The sequence below is a fragment of the Aedes aegypti genome, chromosome 2, assembly GCF_002204515.2.
Source record: "Aedes aegypti strain LVP_AGWG chromosome 2, AaegL5.0 Primary Assembly, whole genome shotgun sequence".
In the NCBI taxonomy this organism is placed as follows: Eukaryota; Metazoa; Arthropoda; class Insecta; order Diptera; family Culicidae; genus Aedes; species Aedes aegypti.
In genome coordinates this window covers 288,435,910-288,459,387 of record NC_035108.1, presented here as the reverse complement: position 1 = coordinate 288,459,387, position 23,478 = coordinate 288,435,910, and the positions used below count along the sequence as shown (strand labels likewise).

The 23,478-nt window shown below is 37.8% G+C and overlaps 3 protein-coding genes across 3 annotated transcripts; 2 read left to right on the top strand and 1 right to left on the bottom strand.

Annotated features, from left to right (window-relative positions):
* Positions 1-5,061: 5,061 nt before the first annotated feature.
* On the top strand, positions 5,062-5,630 carry LOC5565395 (larval cuticle protein A2B). The gene is made up of 2 exons (XM_001649660.2): positions 5,062-5,146; positions 5,211-5,630. The coding sequence occupies exons 1-2, from the start codon at positions 5,135-5,137 to the stop codon at positions 5,562-5,564; spliced, it is 366 nt and encodes a 121-aa protein (XP_001649710.1). The 5' UTR covers positions 5,062-5,134; the 3' UTR covers positions 5,565-5,630.
* Positions 5,631-14,909: 9,279 nt separating this feature from the next.
* Positions 14,910-15,445, top strand: LOC5565394 (larval cuticle protein A2B). The gene is made up of 2 exons (XM_001649659.2): positions 14,910-14,956; positions 15,021-15,445. Exons 1-2 carry the CDS (start codon positions 14,945-14,947, stop codon positions 15,381-15,383), a joined length of 375 nt encoding a protein of 124 aa, XP_001649709.1. The 5' UTR covers positions 14,910-14,944; the 3' UTR covers positions 15,384-15,445.
* A 4,309-nt stretch (positions 15,446-19,754) lies between these two features.
* Positions 19,755-20,299, bottom strand: LOC5565383 (larval cuticle protein A2B). Its single transcript, XM_001649658.2, has 2 exons — positions 20,226-20,299; positions 19,755-20,159 (listed from the first exon to the last, which is right to left on the bottom strand). Exons 1-2 carry the CDS (start codon positions 20,235-20,237, stop codon positions 19,797-19,799), a joined length of 375 nt encoding a protein of 124 aa, XP_001649708.1. The 5' UTR covers positions 20,238-20,299; the 3' UTR covers positions 19,755-19,796.
* Between the last annotated feature and the right edge of the window lie 3,179 nt (positions 20,300-23,478).

Sequence of the window (23,478 nt, the reverse complement as noted above, 5' to 3'; positions counted from 1 at the left end):
ACGAGTTATCGTTCACTGTCTATGAAAAGGCCTTCTGCTGATTGTGGGCAGTGATGCTGATACTCATCACATCATCTGGAGCAGCTCAGATATCAATTTGAGAAGCTCCAGTCTGATGGAATGCTTAAGTAGTTCTAATCTTGGATTACTTATTGTAGGAAATCGCCTACATCTCTATATGAACATAAGAATGTAAATTCGCAGACTATGCATTTGTTATACTCCACAAACTGTGAATTGGTTGTGACCAAATTCCATGGATTTTCTCCGTCCATTGGAAATCCTAGTGATTTGGATGTTCCCACTTCCGGTGAATTGGGACACAATTGTCCTTGCTTTGAGTGATCTCAAAATTGCTTGTCACTTTGCTTATAGAAAATGTTCCCCACAACTCCCTTCGCGGGACGAGTGGATGTCTGTACATTACTGAGCCACTCCAAAGGTGGCTAAGTATTTAACAAATCTGTCAAAGCAGAATTGCAGTCGCTTGGTTACAACCTTAACTGGCCACTGCTGACTCAACTATCACATGGCAAATATTCAGTGTGTTGATACATTTGTGTGTGATAGTTGTGATTCCGATTATGGAACTTCTTATCACCTGATATGTAACTGTCAAGTTCTCGCGTAATGGCGATTCCAATTACTTGGTAAACACTTATTAGGTGAAACTGATTTCAGTAACCTGAATCTTCAGGACCTTCTGTTATTCTTAACCCGCTGTGGTAATGAGCTATAGGCTCTCTTTACGCTCATGCGTTTTGCAGTGCCCTTTTTAGGGCGCTGTTCGAACCCATTGTGGTATGGAGCTACATGCTCTTAATTCGCTTATGCGATTTTCCCTCTTCAAGGGACCCCACTCCTATTTCCTCCCATCTTCCCCTTCCCTTTCCTCTCCCATCGGGTAGATGATGAAATAGGCTCAAACATGGCGATGGCACAAATCTCCCAAATGGCGGGGAACGTGCCTCTGGAGCCGGCCTTCTGATACCTGATACCCACTGACATTCCAAAATTCCTAGAAAATAACATAATTACCATAATGCCAGAATTGGCTTGTTTAGGGGTATCCTGTTTTATTTACATATTCTGATTCTGAGCCAGAATCCAAAGTTTCATAATTTTCCGTGCCCTGGAACTATTTTTAAAACACGTTTGAATTTCGTATGGAAATCGCGTTTGAATCACCCCTCGGCAAATTTTACTCCGGGACGAGCTGTCATTATGTAAATGCAAATGTCATTGAGTCGACGGAATTAAATCTATTTTAATCATTTACTATATCAAAATTAAGATAATAAAGCGCAATAAAATCGTGTTACACTTAGAAAACTGTGCTCTTTTGATCGAGCTAAAAAAATCTGCGAATTTTTCATCACTAAACAACCCAATTCACATGGATATTACAAATAGCTACGGCCGGTAATCTTACCAGAATCTCAGAATAGGGCGATATTCAAAACTGAAAAGGCAATAGATGGCTCTTCTTCAGTGGTAGTAAAAACGAAATCCTGAAGCAAAGAAAGCACCACGGAAGATGAACTAAACGCAAAAAGTTATATATTCACTTTACACTTCATTTCCAATCAATACTTTTTTGGTCTAGTTTCTTAATTGCAAGTAATTTACGTTTTTCATTATTTTCCATACATTTTGACAGTTCTTCGACTACTATTCTTCCATGCGCATGCATGCGTTTGTGTTGAAAGTTTGGGAAATTTAAGAATCAAGCGTAGCGCGATCAGTGTGTGGAATACAAACAACAGTGTCGTCTCCCAGCGGCCAGTCAAAGAAACTGAATGTTCGAAAGGTTGTTGCCTGTACCCAGACAACCAAAATGTACGTATAACGAAATCACTTGGAGGCTTTGTATGTGCAAAATTTCACTCATAAAGCTAAGTACGCTGTTTCGCTCAAGAAAAGTAAAGAAATTCCTTGACTGAAAGGGTCAAGAAATTTCCTACAGAGAGCCCCCTTTGAAGTGACATTTCTTCTCAACTGCGTACTGCGATCAGAAAAAAAGTGATTTTCTTGACCATTTCTTGGGAGAAATTTTCCACGCATCGAGATAGGCGATTCCTTTTCTTGTCAGTAGCGAACCGGCCTTAAGATGTCGCGAAAAGGCCTTCTACGTACAAAAGTGGAGGCGATATGCGTGCATATATTATGTGATGAATAATAACATACAATGTGAGTGTATAAATATCCTACCAAACTAACCTGTGACCTTATGCAACTTATTTTATGATAACAAATGTTGATTTGACAGCTGCTACGGATTGATTCGATTTACTTTGTACGAGTATACGAGACGAAACAAAATGTGCAAATGAACTCAGAAAAAAAGTGTTTTATGCGAGGAAACTCATGAATCTGACGAGTTTATCCACGGTTTTTTGCGGGTTTGACGTAATTAGTATGAATAAACGAGTTGTAACGTGTACTTCCATGCGATTCCAGGTTGTCTGGGTACATTTTGCCGTTGGCGCCTACTGTTAGCGTTTAAGAACGAATTAAACAGTCGTTACCCTATTGGCGGGGCGAATGTTTTCGTTACCTCAGAATTCCTAAGCAAATCTCAAAATACCTTCAAAATGTATAAATTATTCCATTCAATAGGGTAACGAATGTTTATTTCGTTTATAACCACTAATAGTTGGTGCCAGCGGCAAAAAGTACATACAATAACCTTTCGAACATTCAGTTTCTCTTACTAGCCGCCGAGCAGCGACACTGATGTTTGTATTCCACTCACTGATCGCGCAACGCTCGTTTCTCAAATTTATCAAACTTCCAACACAAGCGCATTGAAGAATGGTAGGTCATCCGTCCTATTATGGAGGACTGAAGCACGGTATTGAAATTTAAATCGTAATTCAGTGTCCCAAACCAGTGGCTTCGTGGCCGTGCGGTTAGTGTCGTCAGGCAGTGATCGCATCGTGTCATGGGGTGTGGGTTCGATTCCCGCGTCAGCCATTGAAACTTTTCGTAAGGAATGTTTCACGGCTGTGCCATTGGAGCATGCTTGTCCGTTGTGTAGTGTTAAGTTACAGTCTGTGGCTGAAGACGGTGTCCGTGTCTATAAATATTATAAAAGTTTGTAATGTGAAGTGTTTAAACTATTCCTTATCTGGAGTATAGTAAAGTAAAAATGTAAATTTTGGAATCAAACACACATTTTTTTTAACATTAATCTGAAGCTCTTCCTCTGTACTATTATTGCGGTATTTCGTCCTATTATTGCGGTAGTGTGTACTATTATTGCGGTATATCAAATATCATTTTATATCAATATCAAATATAGATTTTATTACATTCAGACAATGTTCTAGCATTGAAATTATGCTCTCTCAATAAATCAATAAATATTAATTGAGTGTCCGGATATTGGTCCCGTCCGAATTTTGATTCATCACGGTATAGACTATCATCGTGCTTGCCACATGATATGCGAATACTGTGGTGAATCAAAATCCGGACGGTACCAATATCCGGACACTGATATTATTCATCAATTAAAGGGTCAATTGTGAAATAATGTGTTAAAGTTTAATGATAACTTTTACTTTCAACATTGATGATCATTTCACAACCATTCATAATCTAGTAAGCATTGCCTGATAATTGATAAAAACAAAAATAAAAAATTTGCTCCTGACGCACCTAGTTTCTCTGCAGTGTGAGTTATTTTAGAACGAGTGACTACGAACGCGCTACAACGGTCAGTTGTCAACAATTTGCTTTAAAATGCAATGTTCAGAAAGTGTTTTGAGTAGAACGATGAAACCAATATAAGTTTAAGTATTCTGAAGCACAATCGTCGTTAATAATGACTTAAATGTTTGTTAAACGGATTTAAAGAGACCGTCCAAGATTACGAGCAAGTGGCTTTAAATCCGGACATCATTTCAAAGTACTGTGTGTAACATTTGTGAGCGAATATTTGAGAAGAAAATCAAAGTAAAAACTGGGAAACGCTGTAGTTGAAGTGCTGTGAGGTAGTTCTATGCTAAGAAAAACTGTATGAGTTATTTTTTGTGAAGTACAATCAACAAGTGCCAAATCGCATATGTTTGAATTGAATTGAGGAAATTCAACCACCAATTTGCAAATGTTTCTTTCTTTAAAGTATCATAAAGCAAATGTCTGCATCAAAGGTTCATAAAAGTGATACATGATTTAATTTAAACAGACGTTTCATAGATTTTATTCCAATCATTCTTTTTATATTAGCGCTGTCCGGATTTTGATTCAATAGTGTCCGGATATATAAACAAGAAATGTACAAGTGTCCGGATTTAAAGACAAGACAAGCTCTATTGTTTTGATGATTTTCATAGTTTTATCATAAAATTTTAGTTAAAGTTTGTGATTCTCGTCAAATTCAAATATAAAACTGTGTGTCGCTAAATTAAATTTTGTTTTAATTTGCCATTAACTTGTTTAAAGAGAGATTGAACATTTTCCTCTTCTTAAGCGTCCGGGTATTGATGCAGCACGGTACGAAAATGGCGAATTTGGCAAAGAAAGCTACAGTTAATAACTGTAGAAGTGCTCTTTGATCTTTGCGCAGAGCAGTAGAATCTGCCCTGGTAGCTTTAGTAGAAATAAAGTCGAGAACAAGACGAAAATGTCCAAGTTACATTACCATTACTGTTCAATATCTCATCGAATTTAATTTTTTTTTTAATCATACCCATAGTGCTGAATGTGGAAACGCCCAAATCAAGCACACAAAACCTTGAGACTATAGTGACGTCTTTCTTCAGTAGGGAAGTAATGTGGTTTCAATATGAACAAGTTTAGGACTAGAAATCTTGTTATTAAACCTAAAAAATAATTGAAGTGAGACAACAAACACACACGGCGGCTAGTTCACAGTGAGCATGTATCACCGAAAATCAACAAGGACGCGAAACTAGTTTGGCAAATGCCGAGCAAAGGGGAGGTGTGTCTGTGAAAGTAGAGTGCAAATTCTGAGCAAGTTTCACCAGATAACGGTGTATGTTGCTGAACTAGTTACTAGAAAATCAGAATGCAGTTTATTTTAGTATATAAGAATGATAGTAACAGCAGAACAGTATCAGTTGACGTTCAAGTGTCAAACGAAGTTAGCAATCAAATTCAATTCACAATGTTCTTCAAGGTAGAGTACAATTGATCACATTCATATCGGAGACAAACAATCAATTATTTTTTTGCTTTATCAGACATCTTTGGTAGTTTTTGCGCTTATCGGAGCCATCGCTGCTCAGCACTATTATCAGCAACAGCATCATGAAGAAGAACACCACGCCCCTGCCCACTACGAATTCCACTATGACATCCATGATGACCATACCGGAGATGTGCATGGACGCAAGGAATCTCGGAACGAGCACCAGACCCAAGGGGAATACTATCTGATCGATGCTGATGGCCACAAGCGCACAGTGACCTACCACGTTGATGGCAAGAGCGGATTCATTGCTCAGGTGCACCGTGAGCCAATCAAGGGATATCATGCACCTCAGCCAGTGCACAAGATCGTTGCTGTTCCAGTGCATCATGGATATCATCACTAGGAAATGAATGAATAGTTTAGGTAGTGCAAATTTGTAAATAAAGAATTTATAACATGTTGACTTGAATGCTTGTGTCGTTCAATGTAAGGGGTGTGAACTAGGGCGGTTCAAATGTTCGAAAATCCAATCTTCCATATTTTACTTAACATCCTTCTAAAAAAAATAGTGTTCAGTGAAATTTTCAACTTTCTACCACATATATGTGGTAATTCAAAGGTGGCCCAAAGACAATGTAGATTTATATGGAAATTACTATGGAGAAATTTTGAAAAATGTTTCAAACACGATAGTACAGTGATGTAAGTACTAACTCATCATCCTAAAGTGAAAACTTTTTCTTCAAACCATAATGAAGACATTTGCTGAAGAGAGCAATTCATTTTGATGGATAGGAAAAGAGATATTCATGAGTTTGTTTGCTATTATTTAGCTTCAAACGGGATTACAGATCTGCAAGCATCTACAAAAATCCCAAACAAAATCAGCTCAAAAGAGATTTGTTTCCTCAGCAATATCCTACATTGAGGTTTGAAGAATGAGTTATCATGATGGGATGATAAGTTAGTACTTACATTCCAGTTCGAAAGTGTTTGGGACATTTTTCAAAATTTCCCCATAGTAATTTCCATAAAAATGTATTTTGTCTCTGGGACACATATAAATCACCATCGAAAAAGTTGAAAATTTCACAGAACACTATGTTGATTCGCCCCAGTGTGAACATTCAAAGAAGGTTATGGCATTCATAATGACCACTAGGATTACGCTTATTAGTATAAACATAAGTGATGAGTGGTGAGAATTTTTCGAAGATTTATGGAAATTTCACATGTCATCGATGGACATCAATTTACTTATTGTGACGCGATCGAATAGAAATCTATTTTAAAGTTGGCAGGCTTATGCTGTGTTGTGGCAGGATCGCGATTTCCGGCTGGGATTGGGTTCACACACACGGACAGTGTTGGACACTATCGGGGGTGATCACTATCGGCGGAACTGTGCACCACAAGAATCATCACTTATACAACTTTTCATTCACCTTTGCCACTGATAAAATTTGAATGTCTTATAATAATTTCAACTCTACGTTGTGTAAAATTATTACATTTGAAATAATTGAGCTTACTTACTTTACTTTTGCTGGCTCTACGTCCTTAAAGACATGACCTGCGTCACAATGTTACGCCAACTAACTCGGTCCATGGCTGCTAACCTCCAATTCCTCGATCGCCCCACACTTCCAAGATCCTGCTCCACTTGGTCAAACCACCTAGCTCGTTGCGCTCCCCTTCGTCTTGTACCGGCCGGATTTGAGTTGAACACCATTTTTGCGGGATTGTTGTCCGGCATTCTCACAACGTGTCCCGCCCATCGTACCCTTCCAGCTTTGGCGACTTTCGTGATACTGGGTTCACCGTAGAGTTGCGCAAGCTCGTGGTTCATTCTTCTCCTCCATACGCCATTCTCACATACTCCGCCGAAGATCGTCCGAAGCCCACGTCGTTCAAAAACTCCTAGCGCTTGCAGGTCCTCTTCGAGCATTGTCCACGTCTCATGCCCGTAGAGGACTACCGGTCTTATTAGCGTCTTGTACATGGTACACTTAGTACGGAAGTGAAGTTTACCAGACCGCAGGGTCTTGTGGAGTCCATAGTAAGCACGACTTCCGGCAATGATACGTCTTCGAATTTCTCTGCTGCAGTTGTTATCCGACGTTATCAATGATCCGAGGTAGACGAATTCGTCCACCACCTCGAACTCATCCCCGTCGATCGTCACGCGTCTGCCTATGCGAGCTCTATCGCGCTCGGTTCCTCCAGCCAGCAGATATTTCGTCTTCGACGTATTTACCTCCAATCCAACCCTATCTGCTTCACGTTTCAGCCTGGTATACTGTTCAGCAACCACCTGGAACGTTCTTCCGACAATGTCCACGTCGTCAGCGAAACAAATGAACTGGCTAGATTTATTGAAGATCGTGCCCGCATGTTGAAGCCCGCCCGTTTCATAACACCTTCTAGCGCAATATTGAACAGGAGGCAGGAAAGACCATCGCCTTGTCGAAGTCCTTTGCGTGTTTCAAACGCGTCCGATAAAGCACCCGATATCTTCACACAGCACTGTACACTATCCATCGTTGCTTTGATCAGTCTAGTCAGTTTCCCGGGAAAACCGTTCTCGTCCATAATCTTCCATAGCTCTTCGCGGTCGATGGTATCATAGGCCGCTTTGAAATCGATGAATAGGTGGTGCGTAGGGACTTGATATTCGCGACACCTTTGGAGGATCTGCCGCAACATAAAGATTTGGTCTGTCGTCGATCGCCCGTCCACAAATCCGGCTTGATAACTTCCAACAAATCTGCTTGCCAGTGGCGATAGACGGCGGAAGATGATCTGGGAAAGCACTTTATAGGCTGCATTAAGAATGGTGATCGCTCGATAGTTCTCACATTCTAACTTGTCACCCTTTTTGTATATTGGGTATATTATTCCCTCCTTCCACTCCTCCGGTAGCTGTTCTGTATCCCAGATCCTGGCTATCAATCGGTGCAGACAAGTGGCCAACCTTTCCGGGCCCATTTTAATAAGTTCCGCTCCAATACCATCCTTTCCAACTGCTTTGTTGTTCTTGAGCTATTTGATAGCATCCTTAACTTCACCTATTGTGGGAGTTGGCACGTCTCCCTCATCCGCCGTACTGATGAAGCCATTCCTCCTGCTATCTTGATCTTCCTTCTCTGCGCCGTTTAGGTGTTCATCGTAGTGCTGCTTCCACCTTTCAATCACCTCACGTTCTTCCGTCAAGATACCTCCATCCTTATCCCGGCACATGTCGGCTCGCGGCTCAAAGCCTTTGCGGGATGCATTTAGTTTCTTGTAAAACTTACGTGTTTCTTGAGAACGATACAACTGCTCCATCTTTTCGCACTCCAACTCTTCCAGGCGGCGCTTTTTATCCCGGAATAGATGGGTTTGCTGTCTTCGCTTCTGTTTGTATCGTTCCACGTTTTGACGGGTGCCTTACTGCAGCATCATCGCCCGCGCTGCATTCTTCTCGTCCAAAACCGTCTGACACTCCTCGTCGAACCAACCGTTCCGTCGATTTGCTTCCACGAACCCAATGGCACCTTCCGCTGCGTTGTTTATGGCTGCTTTTAGACTACTCCAGCAGTCCTCAAGAGGGGCTTCGGTGAGCTCTCTTTCTTCCGGCAACGCTGCCTCAAGGCTTTGCGCGTATTCAGTTGCGACTTCGGGTTGCTTGAGTCGCTCCAGATTGTACCGGGGCGGGCGTCGGTACCGAATGTTGTTCACAACGGAGAGTCGTTGGCGCACTTTAACCGTCACAAGGTAGTGGTCCGAATCCATGTTTGCGCCGCGATAGGTTCTGACGTCGATAATGTCCGAGAAGTGCCTTCCATCAATCAAAACGTGGTCGATTTGTGATTCAGTCTGTTGGGGTGATCTCCAGGTGTACCGATACGGGAGGCTGTGCTGGAAGTAAGTACTACGTATGGCCATGTTTTTGGAGGCGGCGAAATCAATCAGTCTAAGGCCGTTTTCGTCCGTAAGCTGGTGAGCGCTGAACTTCCCTATAATCGGTCTAAATTCCTCCTCCTGGCCAACCTGAGCGTTGAGATCTCCGATAACGATTTTGACATCATGGCTTGGGCAGCCGTCGTATTCACGTTCCAGCTGCGCGTAGAAAGCGTCCTTATCGTCATCGTCACTTGCTAGGTGAGGGCTGTGCACGTTGATTATGCTGATATTGAAGAAACGGCCTTTGATCCTCAACTTGCACATTCTGTTGTCGATTGGCCACCACCCAATCACGCGCCTCTGCATTTCGCCCATCACGATAAAAGCTGTGCCCAGCTCATGTCTATTGCCGCAGCTCTGGTAGATGGTATAACCATCCCTATACGTATGTACCGTCGACCCTTTCCAGCAAACCTCCTGCAGCGCTACGATGTCGAACTCGCGGACCCTCAATAATTCGGAAAGAATGCGGGTACTTCCCAAGAAATTGAGAGACTTACAGTTCCATGATCCGAGTTTCCAATCGTTAGTCCGTTTTCGATGCCTGGGTCTATGCCGATTGTTCCGGTCCGAATTTACATTGTATGCTTCCTGTACTGATGATTTTTACGGCTGGCTTGTAAGGCCTGCACCAACCCCTTGTCTCGCCGGAGGATCATCGTGCACAGCACTGTTTAGAGTCCCACGCTGGCACTAGGACGATGATCAGCCGCTCCTAACATGGAGAACAGACGCTGTTTTGAGCCGCCCCTAACATGGAGAACAGACGCTCTGATAAGCTACACCCTCAGAAGAGAGGAGCCCCCCTTCCCTGTCGGCATACGACCAAGGTTCCACCAGGGTTGGTTACCCGATCTTCCCTACGGTTACTCGTATCCCAGGCGGCACCACGGGGAGGTAGGGATAGGAGTTACTGGACAAGAGGCTAAGGACCACAAATGGGGTCTATTTTATACCTGCAGGTACGCGAAGTACCAATGGTACGCATTGTCCAGTCATTTACCACCCAAAAAAATTGAGCATTTTTTTTAAATTATCGGACAGGTTTCGGCCGAAGGTTCTCCGATTTGTATGAAATACATAATACAATACGTGGATACATGACCAAAAGTGAAATTCAAAAAAAAAATTGGTGGTCTATTTTCCCGGAAAACTCTAGATAAATTTTCGTAATTTCCTCATATACCTCAAAATTTAAAAATTTATATCTCCTGAACTAAGAAGAACAAAAGTCTTTTTGAAGAATCGAAAAAAAAAATCTCAGCAATCTATTTAAAATATAGAAAGAAAAACATTTCTCGAAAAAAATTCACAATGGAGAAAATTGTCGGAAAAATAGCAAAAAAATTATCGTCTGTATCATGAAAAATTTTCAAAAAAATATTTTTTTGTTTCATCAATTCGTACTCTAACTTTCGTCCATAGACGCCAAAGTGGAATCTTTTACCGTTTAGGCAATAGAACTGAAAAACCGATGACCACCCGCATGCTTACCATAGGAAAAATGTGTTCTCTTGTGGGCCTCATGATCGTGCGCTAACGGCGGCAGTAATTTACACGCAATGTAAATGTAACGCAAACAATCTATTTCTTTCCAGTCAGAAGAAGCTTTTCGTCAATCGGAGCACTCTCCATTGGTCTGTTGGGTGTTTTGTCAGCAACGTTATTTAGTATTAAAGCCTCTATGGGAGCCGATTATGAGGTCCACAGTAGAACACATTTTCTTATGGTAAGTGTGCGGGTGGTCATCGGATTTTCAGTTCTGTCGCCTAAACGGTAAAGAATACCACTTTGGCGTCTAGGGCGATAGTTAGAGTACAGATTGATGTCACAAAAAATATTTTTTCGAAAATTTTTCATGAAATTTTTTGCTTTTTTTCCGACAATTTTATCCTTTGTGAATTTTTTCCGGAAAATGTTTTTTATTATATTTTTAATAGATTGCTGAGGAAATTTTCTTTCGATTTCACTAAAACACTTTTGTTCTACGATACATAGTTCGGGAGATATGAATTTTTAAAATTTGAGGTACATAGGAAAATCGTGAAAATTCATCTAGAGTTTTCCGGGAAAATAGGCCATAATATTTTTTTTGAATTTCACTTTTGGTCATGTATCCACGGCTCTACCTGTGGTGAAAATTCCATACAAATCGGAGAACCTCCGGCCCAAATTGTCCGATAATAAAAAAAATCCCCAATTATGAAAATCTGCTATAAATTTTTAATAGTTCATTTGGCTTCCAGTTTTACTGAGAGCATGTTATGTATTTCGGCAGATATCAGTTTTAGGGACTATTATATAAACATCCATCAAGGATTCTAAAATGATATAATACTGTTCCCAAATCCTATTTTTCCAAAAACCAGACCGATCAGAATTTTTGAACATTCAACAACAGTTCAGAAATAATCTCAAAATTTCCTCATATTTCAATAATTTTCTACTGTCATTATATCCTAGGAAGCCTAACTAGAATCAGTCGAACCAATTGGGTTAATCTTTAATAAATTTTGGGAAACTACTTGGAAGAATTGTATAATATATTCTTTGAGAAACCTTCAGAAAAACCTGAGATGTAATTGAAAGACTCAATGGTGGAATTCTTATAGACATACAAAGGCCAAAAATCTGGTGAGATGTCGTAAATGATCTTTCGCGAGCATTAAAAAAATATAAGAGATCTTCTGGTGATTGTTTCCTATAAAATTGTTTAATAAATTAAATGTTTATGTAAAAAGTATCTGAACGTATTAGACTGGTTTTTAGGAGAAGTTACAATAGTTTGTTTGTATAGTCACAGAATACATCTCGATAAACTTGTATTTATAGCTACTTATCTGCTCACAACATTTGTAGTGAGTGTCGCAGCTTCAATAATGATAGATGTCTAACACGGGGAGCACAAGCATATTGGAGCGGTAATGGAAGTTTATGGGCTTTAACATCAATATGGAACGGAACTCTACAATACGCCCGGCCATGGCGTGACGCTAAGGTACAAGGTAGGTAAGAATGCAAAGGTACTAGAACAACATAAGTAATGCTTGTTGGATAGTATCGTTATTAAAAATGTTTTGCGTGTTACTGTGGTAGTGACTTCGAAAAAATAGATTTTCTGTTTGTTGGTATTTTCAAATTGTTAATGAACCCGATTTATTCTCCTGAGATTTTCTTTTAGTTTTTAACCTGACCATCTCTTATAAATATGCTACTTTGGTAATATATTTTCAAATTTGTTTTGAAATATTGTGATTTCATAGCTGAGTAAAATTCATGTTATTTCTGAGCTATGGTGAAAATTTCAGGTCAATCGAAGCACTAGAACCCGAAACCCAGGTACTGCGTACTGTAAATAAAAGCCGTGATATGTCGTCATGTCTGTCTATTCTTCTTTCTGTAATGCTAGTATGAAAGACGTCAGGGAGGGTGGCAGAGGATGAGGAATCTTTGAGCGTAAACGGCTTGGCAGTGAACTCTACCAGTGGATTACAACAAAATTGTAACACAATTATATCAAGATTTGTTACAAATAACAAATTGTTACAAATAACAAATTTTGTTTCATGAGTGCTTCGTGAAGCCCAAGCAGGATAGTTCGGTTTTGCGTCGTCAGATAGATTTTACTCGTGGTTTCGCGCGTGTTTTCGTTGCCGGAGATTTTTTTCCTGTTTTGGAGCGTCTTGCTGGGTAGTGCTTCGTGAAGCCCAAGCAGGACAGTTCATTTTTGCGTCGTCCGATAGATTTTGCTCACGGTTTCATGCGTGTTTTCGTCGCCGTAGATTTTTTTTCCTGTTTTGGAGCGTCTTGCTGGGTAGGTATTTGGGAAGGCCCAAGCAAGACGGTTTGTTTTCGGGACACCAAGAAGTTTTGCTGTCAGTGTCAGTTTTGTGTTCAGTCGAGAATGGATTACCAACTGGTGAGTTCGTTTCATGCCTATGATAACACATTTTTTCTTGAAAGTGTAACTTTTATGTAATATTAAAACAAACTTTGTATGGTTCGTCACCAGAAGTGTCGGCATTATACTTTTTTCTGATACAATTTCAATATACATATATTTTTCTCTTTTTGACATTACAAAAAATTTTCTTTTGAATTGTTCGACATTGTGAATGTTGACGTATTTTCTAAAACTTCTACCATATCGAGACAAAATGCACAGTAATACTCATATGTAATTTTCAAACAAACTAGGTATGGTTCGTCACTACAAGTGTCGGCATTATTCCTGTTTCATATAATTTAAAATATATACATGTAATTTTCAGTTTTCGTCATTGATAAAAACGTCTTTTGAATTCTTCGACATTAGATGTTGACGTATTTTTTAAAGCTTCTACCAAAAACTTCTCGAGACAAAAATACAAAACTAGCTTTAAATATAAGTCGTATATTCTCCCCTTGTCCATGGATCGCATCACCGACCAGATGTGACTCCCAGATCTTTTCTTCCCTCACTAATAAACACCCTTCCCGTGGTGATTGTGGAGATGCAGAGGTATTCTCGGTCTCTAGAAGCAACAACCATTACACCCTAACATTCCTTCCCCATCCCAACTGACTGTAAGGACTTGGCCGGCGCCGTTATTGATCAATAATATTAGATCTGCTGAAATCGCACTTCGAGAGTAAGCGGAAACTCCCATCCCTTATTCATTTGGATCGTAGTGCAATTCTTACCAGTTCCGATCAATCACGGAGTAGCAACCATTGACATGTACAGTCAGTCTATACTATGCTATGCTATGCTAATAACAAATTTTGTTTCATTTTTGTTAGAAACGCTAGAAAATTAAAACATAATGAAAACAAAATCAGTTATATAAACAAAGGCTGTTTCAAATTTGTTTCAATTTAAAACATAAACAACAACTATTTGTCATAAACAATCTAGAACAATTGCTTATGAAAATTGTGTTTAATTCAGTTATGGAAAATAACAAAATGAGTTCTATTTTTGTTTGATTTGAAACATAATGAGTTAAATTTTTGTTGAAATTATATCATATTTTGTTTCAATTTTGTTTACTATAGAGGAAATTGTGTCATATTTTTTGTTATTTTAACTACTAACCAGCCAAAATTTACATTTACAATTAACATTCACAACCAACACATTTTGTTAGTAAAAACCAGCTAACTGAGTAACAAAATCGTTTACAACTTTGTTGTAATCCACTGATCGGGAAGAAGTCAAATAAAAAGGAAGAAGGAATGCCGAACGAGAAGTAAAAAAAATATATAATTGAAACTTTTTACAAAAATAGTGACATGGAAGCCATGACTTTTACATGTATATTGATATTAAGTTGATATTTGAACGTCGTATTATCTTTATTTCTTAATTCTTCTTTGGCTTCTCATAGCCTTGTGTACTATTACCATTACATGCATAAGTTGTTGTATTCCTAGGATCATATCATATATCCAAGTTAGGTACCTATGATCTTGGAAATAAATTCACGAGTATCTACGGAAGTAAGATTTTGTATCTCCTTTATGAAAAGCCCAGACTAAAAATCTTGTTATCGAAGCTATAATAAACTAATTTGAACGATAAAAAACTCATACGACAAGTTCACAGCGAGCATGCATCACCAAAAACCTACAAGGACAAGAAACTGGTCTGGCAAATATTGAGCTATGGAGAGGTGTGTCCGTGAAAGTAGAGTGCAATTTTTGAGCAACTTTGCTGCGGTAACGGTGTGTGCAGCAAAACTAGTTAACAGAAAATCAGAATGCAATTTATTTTTGTATAAAAGATTGGTAGTATCAACTGAATACTATCAGTTAGTGTTCAAGCATCCAGCCAAATTCAATCAAACTCAATTCAAAATGTTCTTCAAGGTACAGTACATTTTATAATACTTATATCGGAAACAAACATTTAATAAATTTTCCCATTCATCAGACATCTTTGGTAGTTTTTGCTCTTATCGGAGCCATCGCTGCCCAGCACTACTATCAGCAACAGCAACATCATCATCATGAGGAGGAACACCATGCCCCTGCCCACTACGAGTTCCACTATGACATCCATGATGACCATACCGGAGATGTGCATGGACAAAAAGAATCGCGGAAGGAGCACCAGACCCAAGGTGAATACTATTTGATCGATGCTGATGGCCACAAGCGCACAGTGACCTACCACGTTGATGGCAAGAGCGGATTCATCGCTCAGGTGCACCGTGAGCCAATCAAGGGATATCAGGCACCTCAGCCAGTGCACAAGATCGTTGCTGTTCCAGTGCATCATGGATATCATCACTAGAAAATACGAGAGCAATTCTAGATAGTGCAAATTTGTAAATAAATACTTCATTATAAATTGTATAGACTATTTTTGCTGAATTAAGGGGACATGTCAACAAACTTACGAATTACTCGAATATCTTTGGAATGACGCCTTTTGTGAATTGAAGTTGTATTATTTGCTGAAGAGCATAAGGTTTCATGACACCCCTGAAGGTTTGACAAAGATTATCATGATCAAAATCGCTACTGTCTTCTTCTTATTTTACTTCTTGGCCATACGACTGGAACAGGCCCTCCCGAGGAGGAAAGAATAACTCGCAATAACTTATGCATACCATATTTTGGTATCATACCATAATTAGGTATTGTTCAGTTGTCAATACCTCATTTTGGTATTATCATGGAATTTCAAAAAAATATTTAAATAGTTAAAAATACTTCATTTTGGTATTCGATAGGTATTGAGGACTACTGGAGGTATTGAACTATTATTGTAAAAAATCAGCTTTATATGAAAATCCATCACGTATTATTTAGGTATTACAGTACCTGATCTAGTTATCAGCTTGGTATTTGTAGAATATGAAGAAGGTATTATTTGAGGTATTTTACCTCTTATGCAGGGCTAATTCATACCTTATTCAGGTTGCAGGTATTCATACCTCAATATGGTATTCAGTAGTTATTTTCTTCTGTTGAGTATTCCACGGGCACATCTACAATAATGGTTTGCCAATGTTTCTGTTTACGCATTCGTTTGTCGTATAGCAGACACGATGATACTTCTTGTTCATGGAAAGCAAGGAAAATTCCTTTACGAAAAGATCTAGAACCGATGGGGAATCGAACCGATCAAGCTATTTGAATTTTGACAGAAGAATACTATTTCTGAACAAAGATGACAGATGGTTAGCTATTACAAGATTACAAGCAGAAAGGGATAACTGTCAAGTTTATTTTGCTCCAGAGCAGATCGTTTCTAACCGGAAATGAAGATCGATCTAGTTATCAAATGATAACAAACGAGTTAAAAATTGAAGAAAAAAATCACACTTCTAATAACATAAATGGTTCGCCGAGATCCAAATGTACAGCCAAATTCCAGTCGATAATATTCTGCAATTGGTTTCTGGAGGACAGATCTTCGGAAGACTTCAGGTTAGATAGGTGAATGATACCTGAGGTGATAATAACCACTGGGCATTTTGGGACGTTGGCAGATCTGTTGAAATCATTTTTAGAAATGTGCATGAAAAATGCTTCAAAAGCCTTCCCGTTATCTATAATATTCAATGAAACTCATAAATAAATCTGCCTATGGCCTCACAAAAATAGTTACACATTAATAGGCTAATTTCATTGAAAACATGTATTTTTGTGTAAAATATTGTCAGAAGTATGGGACCGCGACAAAACTACGAAAATCTGGTTTAATCGTCTGATTCATCCAAAACAAATCAAAAATTTTACATCGAATTTCCATAGCTGGACTTTTTTGGACTTTTAGGAATAACAGACTCACCATTTTTTTAAATTTCAGTTGTGTATATCTTCTATTTGTAGTAGTATTCTTGCATTCATACCTGATAAGGACTGTTCATTTCACAAAGTGGACACCTTATCCATGCAATATCTTTTTTTATTTTCTCAATGAAATCGAAATCGGCTTTTTGTACATCGTTCGACTTATATTGTACAATGTTTTAATAATTAAGAAGCTATCAAAATATTTAATTTTACACTTATAAGGTACATTGTTTAGAACAATCGATTTTTGGAGGTTATCAAAATCAATGATTATTAGAAATTGGCTGGAAAATTCAACAATCCATATTTTTTATTTTTAAAGACGGTTTGTTCTTCGAAAGCATCATCATTTAGAAGCCTGCTGAAAATTATCAAATTATTTTTGGAGCAACAATTTTCCAAATATTATAAAATCATTTCCCCCAATTTTCTATAGAGAAAAATATTTTAATTTTAATCGAACTGATATGAGTAAAATTTTAAGGTTTAAACCACGTCCTGACGGGAAAACGAAAATAGTATTAATATTAAAAATAACCTATGCCTTCATAGAGTTGATCATTTAGTTCCCACGTTATATTTTGAACACAACAGGAAAACAAATGCTTTATTTTCAGAAGACCTCTCAAAGCACAATGACAATCATCGAAATTGGGAACACTGCTGTAACAAAATCGAATTAAATTTTCATGTCTTCTTCAGGTACAAAGATACTCTATGCCCAGGGAAGTTAAAGAAATTTCCATTACGAAAATATCCTGGACCGACCGGGAATCAAACCCAGACACCTACATCATGGCTTTGCTTTGTAGCCGTGGACTCTAACTATTCGGAAGGAAGTATTATTTTCGTAATGTGTTATTCTAAGATCACCTATAAAATATTCAAGGGAAAACGCTTACATTTTGCTGTAGATCGATAAACGTGCGTACATGATATTAAAAGAATGATTTTTTTTTAAATAAAATTACCAATAAGAGTAAAAATCATACATTCTTAGGTTAATTTTGGCGGTTCAAACGCAAGATTTAGCTTTCTTTTGTACAAATATAGTTTCTTGCGTAATCTAAACCAATTTTCGACACGCTTTTTACTTAAATTTTTTACTGGTAGTAAAAGGATGGTGTATCAGCCGAATTGGCCATAAAGGATAAGAGGATTTTTTTATTTCCGTACGGGTTTGGGCCGAGAGGTCTCAGATTTCCATGAAACTTTCTCCACAGGCAGGGCTCATCAATATATAAATAAAAAAAAAATTGAAGGGTCCCCTATTTTCCCGGAAAACTCAGTTGGATTTTTTTGTTTTCCCCTGACACTACTTTGAAACATCATAACTCAAAAACGAAGCATCATAGAAACAAAATTCTTTTATGAAAATGAAAGCAAATTTTATCAGGAATAAAAAAAAAAATAACTGGAAAAAGTTTTCCACAAAATTTTCCATCGTTGAGAAAATTCGTAAAGAAAAGACTGAAAAACTATGCTTCAACTCGCGGAAAATTTTCAAAAAAATATTTTTGAGAAGGTAATTTCATAAGTTTTAATCGCTGAAATTTTTGAAATGGTGTTTTTTTTTCGTTTTTGAGTTATGGCCAATTTTGTAAAAAATGTGCAAATGTGCCGTTTTGAGCCTTTTCTTTGAAAAATCATTGCTCAAGAAAGAAGCATCGTAGAAACAAAGTTTTTTTCTTATGAAAATGAAAGCAAAGATTCTAAGGAATAGAAAAGTTTTCCACCAAAATTTTCCACAGTTGAGAAAATTCGTAAAGAAAAGCCGGGAAAACTATGTTCCAGCTCGTGTAAGATTTTCAAAGAAATGTTTGTGAGAACAGAATTTTATAAATTTCAATCACTGAAGTTTTTGAGATGTACTACTTTTTAATTCCTGCGTTTGGTCATAGTTTTGTGAAAAATGCCCAGATTTCTCGTACAAGTCTTTTCGTTCGAAAATCATAACTGAAGATAAAAGCGTCACAGAAACATTTTTTTGTCAAATCGGAATCAAATTTTCTCAAAACTTTTATATTTTTTGAAATGGAATAAGTTTTCCAGGACCTTCTTCACCGTTAAGGAAAATAAATAATGATAACCCGATTAGCTATTCCAGCTTACAAACAAAGTATATTTGGAAAGAGCGATCAATAAGATCCAATCCTAAACATTTTTTAAATACGTTTATTTTTCGTTCCTAAAACATGATCAAATATTGGCTCATCTCATGTTCGGAATATGTGCCATGTTCGTGTTCTGAAAACGACCCACTGCAAATTTGTGCGAACTTCTTACCCAAATTTGAATTTCTGCACACACGTTTTATTGAAAGGATGATTTGGATATAGGGTAAATGATCCAATAGTTGAAGTACTAAGCACGATTCAACTCCATTTGACCGCTCAAAATTCAAACAGCGCAAGGAATGTTCATATTTCTGTTGAAGCAGGAAGTAACGACCATATAGAAACCTAATAGAAAAACTATTTCATCCCAGTGATCAACGGCTTGTCGGTGAAAAAAAATCCTCCACTATAGGTAAACTGTTCCTTTAGTTGCGGTATATTTCTAAATTGTGTTCATATAGCTGCGGTATCCGTTGCTTTCTTATGGGATGTTTTATTAAATATAGAAACACTTTACCGAAATTAGTAGTAAAAGAGAGAAAAAATTAGGCAGTTTTGATGGTATTTCATCAATTTTTAAGCATTCAAACGATGTTTTCAACTATTTCATCGATGGTTAATTCAATGCAATCAGTATAACAGGCACTACCGCTACTATAGGAACACCCACTACTAATGGATCGCTTACCCTACTACCTCAACTCAGGCAACACAAAAACAGTTGTCAATTTGTTATAGACTCTTTATTTACAAATTTGCACTATTTAGAACTATCTATTCATTTTCTAGTGATAATATCCATGATGCACTGGAACAGCAACAATCTTGTGCACTGGCTGAGGTGCCTGATATCCCTTGATTGGCTCACGGTGCACCTGAGCAATGAATCCGCTCTTGCCATCAACGTGGTAGGTGACTGTGCGCTTGTGGCCATCAGCATCGATCAGATAGTATTCTCCCTGGGTCTGGTGCTCGTTCCTAGATTCTTTGCGTCCATGCACATCTCCGGTATGGTCATCATGGATGTCATAGTGGAACTCGTAGTGGGCAGGGGCGTGGTGTTCTTCTTCATGATGATGATGTTGCTGTTGCTGATAGTAGTGCTGGGCAGCGATGGCTCCGATAAGCGCAAAAACTACCAAAGATGTCTGATAAATAGAAAATTTGGTTTAACGTTCGATTCCGATATATTAATGTGGTTAATTGTCCTCTACCTTGAAGAACATTGTGAATTGAGTTTGATTGCTAATTTGCTTGACACTCGAAAGTTAACTGATACTATTTACTTGATTCTACCATTCATTTATACAAAAATAAACTGCATTCTGATTTTGTGGTAGCTGTTTTTGCGCCATACACCGTTATCGACGGAAACTTGCTCAAAAATTGCACTCCACTTTCACGGACACACCTCTCCATTGTACGATATATGCCAAACTAGTTTTGCGTCCTTGTTGAGTTTCGGTGATACATGAACCTGTCGTTAGTAATCTTTCACTTTGATTCATTGTCATGGGAAGTTCTCAAATTGGATATAGTTTAAGGTATGGTGTCTGTGAAAAATATATGATGTGTCAGGAATGTGTTATTTATGAAATTAAAACACTAGCCCAAGGCCTAGCCTCTAATAGAATTAAAAAATCTTTTTTAATAAATCTTCGAACTGTTTAGTGGAAATCCTATAAGTAGATGAAAAACCGAATTTAGACTAAACCATTTAATTCCACTAGAGTTTGTATTCTTTAACAGATACGCGTATTTCGGCCTCAACCGTAAGGCCGTCTTCAGTGTCGTGTACTAGGTCGAGTCTAGTACACGACACTGAAGACAGCCTTATACTTCAGGTCGAAATACGCATATCTGTCAAAGGATACACACTCTAGTGGAATAATTTTTTTTTTATTTTTTTTATCTTTATTAACGAGATTTTTAGCCCCGGGCTAGTTCATCTCGAGACCAACGGCTTTACTTCCCTTCCGAAGGAAGTCGTCACTGAAAAATTGTTTAGTGACTATCTCGGGGATGGGATTTGATCCCAGGTCCTCGGCGTGAGAGGCGTGTGTTCTAACCACTACACCAGGTCCGTCCCCCTGGAATAAAATTGTATAAAGACTGTTAATTTTATAAAGTGAACACCTTGTGCATCTTTTTAATTTATTAATGAAACTTCAATCGGTTCACATTGTTCCACTAGTATTGTTCAATGTTGTGATAATAAAAATTCTCCAATATAAATATTTTTTACACGAATATAGAACAACAATTAGAACGGTCGATTTTTGATGGTTGTCAAAATCATTGATTTTTTAGAAATTAGCTGGAAAATTCGACAATTTATATGTTTCATTTTCGAAAAAGGCTTGTTCTTCGAAAGCATCATCAATCAGAAGCCTGATGGAAAAATAATCAAGTTCTTTTTGGAACAATTATTTTACAGATATAATGAAATCTTTTTTCCCATATATATTTTAGAGAAATCTATTTTAAATTTGAAGGGAACTGACATATGTTGAATTTTTTGGTTTAAAGTACGTCCTGATGGAAGTCCCAATATAGTATTATTATGAAAAACAACTTACGCCTTCATAGAGTTACTTTTTTGGTCCCCACATCATATTTAAAGCACAATAGAAACACAATTGCTTTATTCTTAAAAAACCTGTCAAAGTACATTTCAAAATTGGCAACACTGCTGTTATAAAAATGATTTTATTTTCCACATATTATTTTCATAATATGTATGTTATTCTGAGATTACCAATTGAAAAATTAGGAGAAAACCATTAACAATTTGCTGTAGATCGATAAATATGCGTACACGATTTTAAAAGTTTGAGACTTTTTAGTAAAACTACCAAGAACAGTAAAGTTTGTTCTTAAGACTGTGGTTTAAACGCACGATTGAGCTCTCGTTTATACAAATATAGTTTCTTCAGTAAACCAAACTAGGGAGTGAGAGGATGGTGTATCAGCAGATTTGGCCATAAATGGGTACATCACTAAAGTAACCTAATGTCAGAGAATGGTGGAATATAATTTAATTTTTTAAAGCTATACCTTTAATAGAATATTGAAGGATACAAACATGCAATGAATAAAAAAGTTATAGCATAAACAAAGTGTCCTCTTTAAAATGAACAGTTCTTAGTCCTAAATTTAGGTTTTAATCTACTTAACCCATATCCACCCAGCGTCCTAAAAATAGGACAGAAGCCCCGAACGCCCAGCGTCCTAAAAATAGGACAGTACTTGTAGTGCAAATATCTTGAAAATAAAGAGGTTTACGAGAAAACTGTCTTCTGCAAAGTTGATCACAGGACTGCTGACTTCCACTTGGTAACTATTTTAATTCAGAATTAACTCACCAGGTGGCGCACAGACGCCAACAAATGTTGCATATATAAGCAACATATGAAACAACTTTCCGACGTACAAATATTTGCTTCGTTTATATCTCAGTCTAGCGATGAGATACAAAATTGGTGTCTTCGACAAAGTTGAACAACAAAATAATACCTGGCGGGGACGGACTTGGTGTAGTGGTTAGAACAAACGCCTCTCACGCCAAGGACCTGGGATCGAATCCCATCCCCGAGATAGTCACTAAAAATTTCAGTGACGACTTCCTTCGGAAGGGAAGTAAAGCCTTTGGTATCGAGATGAACTAGCCCAGGGCTAAAAGTCTCGTTAATAAAGATAAAAAAAATAATAATAATAATACCTATTCGCATAGAACCTTATAAATTCGGAAAACGCTCTCAAGATGGCGCTAGTGAGCCAAAACTTTATTTGCTTATATCTTAGTCCAGCGATGAGATACAAAATTGGTGTCTTCGACAAAGTTGAACAACTAAATAATACCTATTTGCATAGAACCTTATAAATTCAGAAAACGCTCCCAAGATGGCGCTAGTGAGCCAAAACTTCAGTTGTTCATATCTTAGTCCAGCGATGAGATACAAAATTGGTGTCTTTGACAAAGTTCAACAACTGAATAATACCTATTTGCATAGAACCTTATAAATTCGGAAAACTCTCCCAAGATGGCGCTAGTGAGCTAAAACTTTATTTGCTTATATCTTGATCCAGCGATAAGATACAAAATTGGTGTCTTCGACAAAGTTGAACAACTAAATAATACCTATTCGCATAGAACCTTATAAATTCGGAAAACGCTCCCAAGATGGCGCTAGTGAGCCAAAACTTTATTTGATTATATCTTAGTCCAGCGATGAGATACAAAATTGGTGTCTTGGACAAAGTTGAACAACTAAATAATACCTATTCGCATAGAACCTCATAAATTCGGAAAACGCTCCCAAGATGGCGCTAGTGAGCCAAAACTTTATTTGATTATATCTTAGTCCTGCGATGAGATACAAAAATGGTGTCTTCGACAAAGTTGAACAACTAAATTATACCTATTTGTATAGAACCTTATAAATTTGGAAAACTCTCCCAAGGTGG